At 37.8% G+C, this 13,798-nt stretch overlaps 1 protein-coding gene across 1 annotated transcript in view; it reads left to right on the top strand.

The window, feature by feature from the left end:
- The window catches only part of LOC126765729 (calcium-dependent secretion activator-like), a 32,989-nt gene extending 20,327 nt beyond the window's left edge, over window positions 1–12,662 (top strand). Inside the window, exons 2-4 of the mRNA XM_050483467.1 lie at window positions 7,911–8,028; window positions 12,101–12,268; window positions 12,328–12,662. Coding sequence (XP_050339424.1) covers window positions 7,911–8,028; window positions 12,101–12,268; window positions 12,328–12,507 — 466 coding nt within the window. The 3' untranslated portion in view covers window positions 12,508–12,662. The remainder of the gene's footprint in view (window positions 1–7,910; window positions 8,029–12,100; window positions 12,269–12,327) is intronic.
- The last annotated feature ends 1,136 nt before the right edge of the window (window positions 12,663–13,798 follow it).

The following is a 13,798-nucleotide window of genomic DNA, read 5'->3' as shown; positions in this document are numbered from 1 at the left end:
GTCTTGGGCCCTCTTCTTTATATTCTATTCACACACAATTGGCTGCAATTATACAACAGCCACATTTGCAGATGATACCGCGTTGCTTGCTGTTGGTAGTAGTGAGCATTAGGGTGGGTCGATTCCGGACTTTTTCGATTCGGGATTTCTAATAGTGTAGAAAAGTTGCCTTAGTACTTCCCGATTCCAATGCAACTTTTTGTTCTGAGATCGGATTGCATCTTCAACCCCAACTCCGGCCTTGAAATTTCGGAAATTCGCCTAAAATCGTGAAATTGTCTACCTAGCGCCTGAAATACGCATCTCATGGCAAAATGTATTAAACAAAAGTTTTTTGTCACGTCATTTGCTACCGGAATGGTATATGTGATCATGGCCGTAGAACGAACGGTTCCCGAGATACGAGCGAAAATGCGGCGCGGCACAGCGCAAGGTGAAAATCAGCTTGCGGCCACACTTCTTGACGTTGATTTCGCCGAGTGCTATCACTTATATTCTCTCAACAGAACACAGAACTCAAAATGTCTGTATCTAAATTTAAATTTAGACAGAAATGTCCTGTGTTTGGCATTTATCCGTACAATCTCTCTGAGTCCCAGTTACCTACTTACCAGGATGTTCTTTTGTGTTATCAGTTTGAAAGATTTCGTATAGGGCGACTCCGTGAACAACCATTTCTCTTGGACCAGAGAACCAGAAGAATTGGTCGCATTGGAAGTGTTGATCTAACTGAAACAAAAAAGATTACAAAGAAAAATGAACGTAAAGAAAAGCTTTCAAAACGCGATCCAACATCAACACTTACCAGAAAAGAATCAGCTAGAACACGTGACCATTCAGATCAGCCAGACTCTCATACAGACGACAACAATGTAGGTGCGTCGCACATGGATTCTTCCAAAAACTGATGATGAATTTTCTCTTCCATCCTCTAAAACCAAACAAAACACACTAGTATTAGAACACACTGCTTCAGCTGCCCAAAGATTTGGAGTAAGTGATAGAGCAGCGGCCTTGATTGTTTCATCTGCTTTTCTGGATGCCAAAAAAGCAGGTTTGATAACAGAGAATCAGGCTAGCTTTGCCACTGACAAATGCAAGATTAGTCGGGCAAAAAAAAAGTGTTGGAGTTAAGCTCCAAAACACCGAAAGTATTGACTCTGTATATGGGCTGTTTTTTGACGGCCGCAAAGACAATACACTTATACAAGTCAGCGAAGGTGAAAAGTACTACCGCGACACTGGAACCTGGTTGTCATTACTTTGGCCACGTCACCTCTCCTTCCGGGTCAGCTGAGGATGAGACGCAAGCTATATGGCAACATTTACAAGACAATTCAGTTGATGTGGAGCATCTAGAAGTTGTTGGTGCTGATGGCACCAACACGAACACAGGTTGGAAAGGTGGAATCATTCGGAAACTAGAAGAAAGAATAGGTAGGCCATTACAGTGGGTTGTTTTTCTTCTACATTTCAACGAACTTCCATTTCGTGCTCTTTTCGAATACATAGATGGTGTTTCACAGAGTCCAAATACATTCTCTGGCGACATAGGTAAACTGCTCCCTGATTGTGAGAAGTTGCCTGTTGTCAAATTTGAAAGTTTTCCATCCTGCCAATTACCTTCTGAGGTTATTAATCCGACCCAACTTAGCACAGACCAAGCTTATCTCTATAAAATATCAGAAGCTGTTATTTCCGGTCAATGTTCCTTAAATTTAGCGTCGATGCATCCAGGTAACATGTGCAAATCTCGCTGGCTCACCTGTGCAAATAGAATTCTGAGATTATACATTTCTACTGACAAACCAACAAAGGAAATAAAGATTTTGGTCAAGTACATACTTACAATTTACTCACCTTTGTGGTTCTCAATAAGATTCAACAGTTCAATCAAAGATGGCTCGCGCCATCTCTATGCTGCAATTCAAAGGTCGAGATATTTACCTGCTAAACTGCGCAAGGTTGTCGATTCATCCATTCAACAGAATGCTTTCTTTGCTCTTCCAGAAGACATTCTCCTTAGTATGATGACTGACGAACGGATAGAAGTCAGAAAGTTGGCCCTTGACCGTCTTCTGGCAGCCAGAGAAGCAGAGTCTGACACTGTAAATGAAAGGGTTAAATGTAATAAAGTGCCAAAGCTGAATTTCAAAGCTAATAATTATTACGATATGATTAACTGGAAGACTATTACCTTGACTGTTCCACCAGTTCTTTGTTCAGTTTCTAACGAAGAACTCATAAAAGGGCTGTCGGGAGACACTGCAGAGGTATGGAAATTTAGTGAATTCCCCTTTCACACCGTGGCAGTCGAGAGAACCGTGAAACTGGTGACAGAGGCATCTTCTAAAGTTATTGGCCCCCAATCTCGTGATCGTTTTATACGCTCTACACTGAAATCTAGGCAAAAAGTGCCAAAGTTTAGTACAAAATCTGATTTTATCAATAAATTTGACACAGATTCAGACTAAAACAAGCCTGACATATGGTTAGTTGGTTGGGTAGGGCTTGGGAGGAACCCGAAGAGCAGCCACCTCCACGCGGTGGGTTCTGCGTGACCAATACGGGTTAGTTGAGAGCTGCAACAATTTTCACCTTGCGCTGTGGCGCACCGCATTTTCGCTCGTATCTCGGGAACGGTTCGTTCTACGGCCATGATCACATATACCATTCCGGTAGCAAATGACGTGACAAATAACTTTTGTTTTATACGTGTGCGTATTTCAGGCGCTAGGTAGACAATTTCACGATTTTAGGCGAATTTCCGAAATTTCAAGGCCGGAGTTGGGGTTGAAGATGCAATCCGATCTCAAAACAAAAAGTTGCATTGGAATCGGGAAGTACTAAGGCAACTTTTCCGCACTATTAGAAATCCCGAATCGAAAAAATCCGGAATCGACCCACCCTAGTGAACATGAGTCCACTACTAATCTCCAAAAAGCTGTAAATAAAGTCATACAATGGACAAAGAAATGGCAGATAAAGCTGAATGAAGCTAAGTCTGTGCTCATTGTTTTCACATACAACAAGATACTGTACTTACCAATTTTCATAGACGGTGCACGAATACCGTACTTTAATTCCGCTAAATACTTAGGAATGACGCTTGGTACTAAGCTATGGTGGAAAGTTCACGTAAAAAACAAAAACAAACGTAAGGAGCTGGAAATGCGACTCAAAAATTACAATTGGTTAATCGGTAACAAATCAGTGTTATTCATCGAAAATAAGTTACTTATCTATAAACAAATACTCCGACCGATATGGAGCTATGGTGCACAACCCTGGGAATGTACTAACGCAAACAATAAAAAGTCATCCAACAATTCCAAAACAAAGTACCTACTAAGACTAATTGTCAAATCGCCTTGGTATTGTAGATGTGCTGATATAGAGCGTGATCTAGGCGTAAACTCGGTTAACGCAGAAATATTAAAAATTCCAACAGCACATAGTGCAAGATTGCTACAGCATTGTAACGAAGAAGTAGCTATATTAACTTCTAGAGATGGTCCACCAAGATGACTCAAACGCCTCAAACCCAGCGATCTTTTAAATTAGCCAATACTCTCATAGTAGTTTTGTGATTTTGTAATTATATGTTTAAGTCATATCCAAGTTGCTTGTTAGTCCTTTCTTTTTTTTTGATCTAGTTGCAATGTATAAACAAAATAAAAATTAAAAAAAAAATAAAATAAAACAACAGAACATTTGACTGAATTCTTATACTACTGATTAATGAAAATGTTTTCCTTTCTCATCGAAAATTCAATGCATTTGACATTATATATTGTTATGATGACAATACTAATAATAATAAACCTTGGATAGTTCGTTCTCATTTGCTGCTTTGCTAATAAATAGTATATAAATATTTAAACATTTATGTATAATGTTTAAGGTATTATCGATAAAATTATACAAATAAGCGATTACGTTAAATAAACATATTTGTTTCCATCCCAAATTTCCGGACAATAAAAATATAATTTTAGAATATCGTTAATAACAAAAGCAAAATTTTTGAAAATTCCTCCTTCTCACGCAGAACACAACAGTCAAACATACCAGTAATATTTACATCAAAACGTTCGACATCAATATCACATGTAAAATTTGCTTTGACTTGGAGTTTTCAGCTTCGGCTCACCTTCTCCTGACTGTTTCCGGGTCGTAAGCATAGATCCAAGACCCACCACCAGTAATAATACACTTTGTTTCATTGCTATAAAGACATTATATTTCTATGAAATACTGGAACAAATGTGTTCCCCTTTTACAAATTAATGATGTTATTTTAAAACTCTATAGCAACTCAAACAATTCTATAAAAAATATTTTTTTTCTAACGGTACTTGTTTAATTAGTAAGATTGACCGTCAAAACTCAAATAAGATTCTTTAAGGTCTTACCACTGGTGGGGGAAAATAAAGTTGTTTCTTGAGCTGAGAAATATTTCATTCTAATTTTTTTTTGAGTATTTCAAGCCTTTATATACAATTTTGTGAATCTTACGTATCTAATTAAATATTAGGTTTGAAAATATCTCCCTTCCGCCTTTTCGTCTTTTGAACTTCACGGCTATGTATAAAGCGCTACAGAGCTCGTATCTAAACAGGGTATATTAAGTTTGTCACGAAGTTTGTAACACCCAAAAGGAAGCGTCGGAGACCCCATAAAGTATATATAAATGATCAGTATGTTGAGCTGAGTCGATTTAGCCATGTCCGTCTGTCCGTCCGTCCGTCTGTATATATATGAACTAGTCCCTCAGTTTTTAAGATATCGTTTTGAAATAACGTTTACATTTTCTCTTCAAGAAGCTGCTCATTTGTCGGAACGGCCGATATCGGACCACTATAGCATATAGCTGCCACACAAACTGAACGATTCCGATTCGTTCAAGTTCTTGTATGGAAATCTTTTGCATTTGCATTATTTTCTAAAGCAACAATGTAATCTCCGAAGAAATTGTTCAGATCGGTTAACTATAGCATTTAGCTGCCATACAAACTGAATGATCGGAATCAAATGCTTGCTTTATGAGTTATTATTTACACAAATAATGTAATATCGAAAGAAATTGTTTAGATGGGTTCACTGTAGCATATAGCTGCCATACAAAGCCAACGATCGGAGTCAAGAGCTGGTATGGAAAACTTTCGCATTTGACGTGGTATCTTCACGAAATTTGACATGGATTACTGCTTAAGGTAATAACATAATCTCCGAAAAAATTTTTCGGATCGGATTACTATAGCATATAGCTTCCATACAAACTGAACACACAGTTACTAAAAGAAATACACCTGTGAAGGGTATATTAGCTTCGGTTAGTTAACGTTTTTTCTTGTTATATATTCCAACCTAATATATGTGTATGTGTGTGTGTTAAATGTTATATTTGTATCATATTATTTATGCTGCATGGTGTGGGGTTGTTTTCAAGTGCACATGTGCATGTGTATTTAATTGCCCAAATGTATATCTTAGGTCAACATGTTATCATATGTATACATCTTGACCTAAGTAAAAATGTGTGTATTGTTACTTTTTTTTGTTTTGTCTTCATGTGAACGTATGTTTCATTTCAATCTGTCCATTCATTTTTTGTTTACAAGCCATTTAATGATGGAAAAAATTTGATATCGTGCAGTGAAAAAATTATTATTTCTGGAAGGTGTAGCACCAAAAGAAATCCATGAACGAATGTTAAAAGTGTATAATGATTGTTCACCTACAATGTGGAATGTGGAAGTGGATTTTGTTCGCATATTCATCTCTATGGATGAGACTTGGGTCTATCACCATGATTGTGAATCAAAACAAGAGGCTAAGGACTGAAGGTAAAAATTCGTAAAAAAGAGACACGGTTTGCAGAAGACAAAAATCCTTTTTTTAGGACAATGCACGGTGTCACAAGAGCATTTTGACAGTGGCTAAAATTCATGAATTAAAGTTCGAATTGTTGAAGCATTCACCGTATTCACCAGATTTGGTCCCCAGCGACTTCCATTTGTTTCCAGAACTCAAAAAATGTATGCATGGCAATCGTTTTCCATTAAATGAAGAGGTCATAACGGCTGTATTTTGCAGACCTTCCGGACTTCCGGGATGGGATCAACAGATGGGAAAATCGTTGGAGCAAGTGTATTTTAAATCATAAAATTGTTTTTTTTCTTATCAAACGCCAAAATTTATTGAACAACCTGGTATATATTAGGTTTGTTTTGATGTTTATGTTTCCATGTGTTTTTACATATTTATTATCTTATCTTATTTAATATTCTTAAAATGTACAATATATAAAAAAAGAACTAAATATATTGCTGCACTCCGCCCTTTGGTAGCAACGAACATGTTCAATTTTAAACAGTACAATTGTGCCTAGTAAACGAAAGGGACTGAAAAAGATGTTTCGTTGCTATAAAGATAGCCTTTCCACCACGAAAAAAGGAAATAAAGAAATTTATTTTTTTTCCTAATAATTAATTGTGTTTTCATTATTATTAAAAAGTGCGAATATTCGATTTAGCATTGAGTTGGTGTAATTAGAAAGCATTTATGGGGTTAATAAATCCCATGTATCCAAAAGAGCTCCTTAATCTCAGAAATCGTATTAAATTGAGGATAATCCTCGTAAACCATTCCTAACAGCCATCATTAGATGTTCTGAAAAGAACTTACATCAGGAGAACAAGCAGGCCATTTCAAAAGATCGATATTTTTATGTTAAAGGCAAGTTTTCCTTCAAAGGGAAGGAGAAATATTCAAGGTTGAATTTTTTTTCATCGGAAAAAAATGCCAGTCTTTATTCTTGTTATTTAGCGCAAAACTGAGACGATACTCTTTATGGTGTGGTTTCAAGATTTTTGGTTCTATCTTTTTACTTTCCGTATTGAAGTTGTTTTATTTCTCAATTGTCAGCAAATTTCTCTTTCCTGTGGCTTGTTAATAATTTTTCTTTCCACCACAGTAAGTCCTCTGACCATAATTTTTTTTGTTATTCCGGTAATTACACACCAGTATTACAGACCTTGCCTAATTCCGAACAATGACGCATTTGGTCCAACCCTCACCATTAAAGCGTCTATTGCTTCTTTCTCTTTATCGTTAAGTATGTTTTTGCTCGGCATTCTCCAATCAGCTAACATAATTTAATAAAAATAATTTATACCTCTAAATGACACTGATTGGTATGAGTGCCTTTATAGCAATGAAACACCGTTTTCAGAGCATTCCGTTTACTACCAACCGTTAGAAAAAAAGTTGTTTGTATAAAATTGTTAGAGTTACCATAGAGCTTTAGATAACATCATTCGTTTTTGGAATGGGAAACAATTTTTTTTAGTACTTTACAGAAATATAATTTATGGCAATGAAACAAAGTGTACGTTTCATGACATCCCGGTAGTTCGAAAGCATTGTTCCACAAACGTTAACGCGATGCTGTTTTTCGAAAAAAAAATCGTGATTTTGGAACCAAAGTGCTTTCACTTTTTTTATGCCTAAATGATCTTTCAAAATGGTTTTAAAAGATCCTTCCGATATTCCAAGGATGCCAGCAAGATCTCTGACTATTACTCGTCGATTCTCAAACACAAATTCTTTTATTTACTGACTTGTTGATCAGCAGTTAATGTTGATGTTCGTCCCGGACGTGGTTCGTTGTCAAGGCGTTCTGGACTCTCACTGAATAGTTTGTATCTATCAAAAACACTTGCTGGCAGAGTTCTTTGAACTTGTTTCTGAATAATTTCACACATCGCAAAAATCGCCGAATGCACTTTATGTATTATACTACATCAGATAGACAAGCGTATACTAAACACCAATGATAATTTCAAAACCGCTATGCTTATGCTAACTGTAATATTAATCGAATTTATAATTGAACCAACTTGCAGCGGTATATCACAAGAGACGCTCAACCAAAGTGTTGGCTCATCACGTGCAAATTCACTACCTCGACCAATATCGCCATCACCGTCCGTTGTGAGCGATAAAAATGATGGAGCCGTGCATGTAAGTTGACAAATTTCATACCTTATTTTAAATTTAACAATTTTTAGTTTTAAATGAGCGTTATGCTACTTATTTGGCGGAAATAATGTTTGTGTTTATAACTGAGATGTTATGAGTACCAGTGCAGGTTGCAAATCACAAAGGACAGTAGGAAGAGAAATAAATTTAATATTCCAATTTTATACATAAGTATATATGTACATATATGTAATGAAATGTAGTGAATCTTAATCAAAAAAAAACTTAATTTCGAATTTTTTGAACATAATTCGAAGACCCTATAAAGTATCAGCGTGACGAGCTATCTTTGGCACTACGGTCAGTAAATTCAGCCTCCACGACGAAACATCCCCAAATGGGTTGGGGCTGATCGACTTCGCCGGGGCCGAAATATGGTTATATGTAGTACTAAATTCCAGCACATGAAAATACATCAAGCTACCTGGTTGTCTCCGGATCGAAAAGCCACCAACCAGATCGATCATGTTGTGATAGACGGAAGACACGTCTTCAGTGTCCTTGACGTGCGTACGCTCCGAGGTCCTAGAGAAGCTGCTATCACAACAGACAGCCGAACGATTTTGTACTCGGCTTGCACTCCTGCTCTCTGAGAGCACTCGTCAACAACTTGGTATAAGGGAACTGTGGGACGGCATTTCAAACTCCTTACGTACAGCTGCAACCGAAACCATTGCTTTTCAGAAAATGCAAAAGAACAGCTGGTACGACGAGGAGTGCCGTGTCGCAGCGGAGAGAAAACAGGCTGCCTACCTCGCAACGTTACGATCGACCACTACACGTGCGGAATGGGATAGATACCGAGAGTTGAAGAGGGAAGCGAGACGCATTTGCAGACAGAAGAATGGCTGAAATGCGTGAGTACGAAGAGCTTGATAAGCTGGCCGACAGGGGTAATGCTCGAAAATTCTACGAAAAAATGCGGCGGCTTACAGAAGGTTTCAAGACCGGAGCATACTCTTGTAGAACCCCCAACGGTGATCTAGTGACCGATGCCCAGAGCATACTTAAATTATGGAGTGAACACTTCTCCAGCCTGCTGAATGGAGAGGCTCCTGGCCAGGAGAAGGAGAACCCGATTCCCCAATCGATGACGATGGAGCAGACGTCCCATTGCCTGACCATGAAGAAGTTCGAATAGCAATTACCCGCCTGAAGAACAACAAAGCGGCAGGGGCCGACGGATTGCCGGCCGAGCTATTCAAGCACGGCGGCGAAGAACTGATAAGGAGCATACATCAGCTTCTTTGTAAAATATGGTCGGACGAAAGCATGCCCAACGATTGGAATTTAAGTGTGCTATGCCCAATCCATAAAAAGAGAGACCCCACAATCTGCGCCAACTACCGTAGGATTAGCCTCCTCAACATCGCATATAAGGTTCTATCGAGCGTATTGTCTGAAAGATTAAAGCCCACCGTCAACAAACTGATTGGACCTTATCAGTGTGGCTTAAGACCTGGCAAATCAACAACCGACCAGATATTCACCATGCGCCAAATCTTGGAAAAGACCCGTGAAAAGAGAATCGACACACACCACCTCTTCGTCGATTTCAAAGCTGCTTTCGACAGCACGAAAAGGAGCTGCCTTTATGCCGCGATGTCTGAATTTAGTATCCCCGCAAAATTAATACGGCTGTGTAAACTGACGTTGAGCAACACGAAAAGCTCCGTCAGGATCGGGAAGGACCTCTCCGAGCCGTTCGATACCAAACGAGGTTTCAGACAAGGCGATTCCCTATCGTGTGACTTTTTCAACCTGCTTCTGGAGAAAATAGTTCGAGCTGCAGAACTTAGTAGAGAAGGTACCATCTTTTATAAGAGTGTACAGCTGCTGGCGTATGCTGATGATATTGATATCATCGGCTTTAACACCCGCGCCGTTAGTTCTGCTTTCTCCAGACTAGACACGGAAGCAAAACAAATGGGTCTGGCAGTGAACGAGGGCAAGACGAAATATCTCCTGTCATCAAACAAACAGTCGTCGCACATGCGCCTTGGCTCTCACGTCACTGTTGACAGTCATAACTTTGAAGTTGTAGATAATTTCGTCTATTTAGGAACCAGTATTAACACCACCAACAATGTCAGCCTGGAAATCCAACGCAGGATTGCTCTTGCCAACAGGTGCTACTTCGGACTGAGTAGGCAATTGAAAAGTAAAGTCCTCTCTCGACGAACATAAGCCAAACTCTATAAGTCGCTCATAATTCCCGTCCTGCTATATGGTGCAGAGGCTTGGACGATGTCAACAACTGATGAGTCGACGTTGCGAGTTTTCGAGAGAAAAGTTCTGCGAAAGTTTATGGTCCTTTGCGCGTTGGCCACAGCGAATATCGCATGCGATGGAACGATGAGCTGTATGAGATATATGACGACATTGACATAGTTCAGCGAATTAAACGACAGCGGCTACGCTCCAGTTCTGAAAGTATTCGACGCAGTACCCGCCGAGGGGAACAGAGAAAGAGGAAGACCTCCACTCCGTTGGAAGGATCAAGTGGAGAAGGACATGGCTTCGCTTGGAATATTCAATTGGCGCCACGTAGCGAAAAGAAGAAACGACTGGCGCGCTGTTGTAAACTCGGCTATAATCGTGTAAGCGGTGTCTACGCCAGTAAAGAAGAAGAAATATATACACGAACTATTTCGTCAGTTGTGAGATATCGTTCTTAAATTTTGCACACGTCCCCAAGAAGCTGTTCATTTTTTGGAACCGGCGACATCGTACCAATATATCATATAGCTTCGGGAGAAAGTTCGAGTTGCCACGAGCATCTGAAGTGATAGTTGCTCAACTTCGTTCAGGATACTGTAGCAGGTTAAAGTCCTACTTATCCAGAATTAGCACCGCTATTATAACAATATCCGACAAAAACAAGATTAAGATATTTTTATACTCTCGCAACAAAGTTGCTAAGGAGAGTATATAGTTTTGATCACATAACGGTTGTTTGTAAGTCCCAAAACTAAAAGAGTCAGATTTAGGGTTATATATACCAAAGCGATCTGGGTGACGAGTAGAGTTGAAATCCGGTTGTCTGTCTGTCCGTCCGTCCGTCCGTGCAAACGTATTTCTTGGCTCCATAAGAAGGTTAAGTTCGAAAATGGGCAAAATCGGCCCACTGCCACGCCCACAAAATGGCGAAAACCGAAAACCTAAAAAGTGTCATAACTGAGCCATAAATAAAGATATTAAAGTGAAATTTGGCACAAAGGATCGCCTTAAGGAGGGGCACGTTGAACGTAATTTTTTTTTAAAGTGGCGTGGCCACGCCTCTACTAAGTTTTTTGTACATATCTCGGAAACTACTATAGCTATGTCAACCAAACTCTATAGAGTTGTTTCCTTCAGGCATTTCCATATACAGTTCAAAAATGGAAGAAATCGGATAATAACCACGCCCACCTCCCATACAAAGGTTATGTTGAAAATCACTAAAAGTGCGTTAACCGAATAACAAAAAACATCAGAAACACTAAATTTTACGGAAGAAATGGCAGAAGGAAGCTGCACCCAGGCTTTTTTAAAATTGAAAATGGGCGTGGCGCCGCCCACTTATGGACCAAAAACCATATCTCAGGAACTACTAGACCGATTTCAATCAAATTCGGTATATAATATTTTCTTAACACCCTGATGACATGTACGAAATATGGGTGAAATCGGTTCACAACCACGCCTTCTTCCAATATAACGCTATTTTGAATTCCATCTGATGCCTTCTCTGTATAATATATATATGTACATTAGGAACCAATGATGATAGCGGAATAAAACTTTACACAAATACGGTATTTGAAAAATATAAATGACGGATAATGAAATCTCGAATATCACTTTATTATGCGAAAGTATAAAATGTTCGGTGGCACCCGAACTTAGCCCTTCCTTACTTGTTTTATATCCCTTTATACTATTTAGAATGTCCCTGTTATAGGTGAAAGTAATATAGCTTCGGTGCAGCCGATTTTAATATTTTCTTTGCTTTTATTTACATTTTGATTATTGTAAATATTCTGTAATGAGCTATTTCTTTTATGGATTCTAGGAAAAACAGGAACGTGAAGAAGAGGATCGCAAGCGACGTATACAATTATATGTTTTTGTTTCACGTTGTATATCGTATCCATTCAATGCCAAGCAGCCGACTGACATGACCAAGAGGCAGCCTAAAATAGTCAAGCAACAATTGGAAACAATTACTCAGCGATTTCAAGTACTTTCATATCCTTACAGTACCAAATGATATAATTTGTGAAAATAATCTTATTTTAGGCTTTTCTAAAGGGTGAAACACAAATAATGGCTGATGAAGCCTTTCAAAATGCTGTACAAAGTTATCATGATGTTTTCTTGAAATCAGAGCGCGTACAAAAAATGGTACAATCGGGAGCGTGCTCCCAACATGATTTTCGTGAGGTTTTCCGAAATAATATCGAGAAACGCGTGAGGTAAATTTAATTAAAAACAAAACTATTTTATTACTCATCGGTACGAATTAAAAAGATATCAAGGATACTCATTTAACATGGCATTTATGTAATAGTGGCAAAATAGCAACTTGGCTTAAATGAGCCCTCCATGGCAATATTGCATAAGATAGAAGTTCTTTATTTATCCGTGGTCGTTTTTTCTAAAAATATTTGACCAATTAATTTTAAAATAATCAAATAATAAATTATTATATTTAAATGTACTTACATTTTCCATTTTACAGCGAAGAAACCAAAACTGATTGTAATTTGCGACAAATTGCATAAATGCCACTGAAAGTACCACAAGCTTGCGACTCTAAATGAGTACAGTCGACGCTCACAATTTAGAACAAGTTTGTTTATAGGTTTTTTTTTGAAAAGGTTTAAAGGATTAAAAACTTCCAGTTTATTTGTAAATGTATTATATAAGCAGAAATACTGGTTAAATTTACTTAAAAAACTATAATAAAATTCTTTTTTTTTCGATTATTTTAGTAAAAACAAAAAAATCTTATACAATACATACATATAACATGTTAAATCAACAGATGCAACAAAACAAAATATAGAGATGCACTCAAATTACATTAAACGTATTTTTATACTCCTGCAACCAGTTTCTACAGAGTATTATGGTTTTGTTCACCAAACGGTTGTACCTATCACATAAAAATAATCGAGGAAGATATAGGGTTATTTATATATAAATGACCAGGATGACGAATAAAGTCGAAATCCGGGTCTGTATGTCTGTCCGTCCATGCAAGCTGTAACTTGAGAAAAAATTGAGATATCTTGTTGCAGGTTTCTTTGTACAAAAACCATTACAAGTTCGTAAATGGGCGTAATTCGATCACTGCCACGCAAACAAATCGCCATTAACCGAAAATATTGAAGTGCCATATCTAATTACTAAATTAAGATACAGTCGAGTCGCGATAATTCGTAACCGCACGGGGATCATATTTTTTACCGAGATTTCCATTTAACGAGGCTCAATGAAGAAAAATTCGAATTAACGGGGCATTTATATAGATAATGTTTACATATTTCTTTATTGTTGGACTCAACAAATCAAACAGTATAACATTCATTCGTACATTTTATTTTTTAAATACGAATTAAATAGTAACATAAAATTATAATAACAAAAAGTTAAGCCAATTGATTAGAAACATAAAAGTAAAGTAACAAAAACTAAAGTTTTAAAGTAATTTGTAATTTGGGATTGCTTCATGTTTTTTTTCTTATTTTTTCTACTGAGTTTTCTA

Source organism: Bactrocera neohumeralis, unplaced genomic scaffold (genome assembly GCF_024586455.1).
Source record: "Bactrocera neohumeralis isolate Rockhampton unplaced genomic scaffold, APGP_CSIRO_Bneo_wtdbg2-racon-allhic-juicebox.fasta_v2 cluster11, whole genome shotgun sequence".
In the NCBI taxonomy this organism is placed as follows: Eukaryota; Metazoa; Arthropoda; class Insecta; order Diptera; family Tephritidae; genus Bactrocera; species Bactrocera neohumeralis.
Note: the sequence above shows the minus strand (reverse complement) of the source record. Positions and strands in the feature narration are given on the sequence as shown.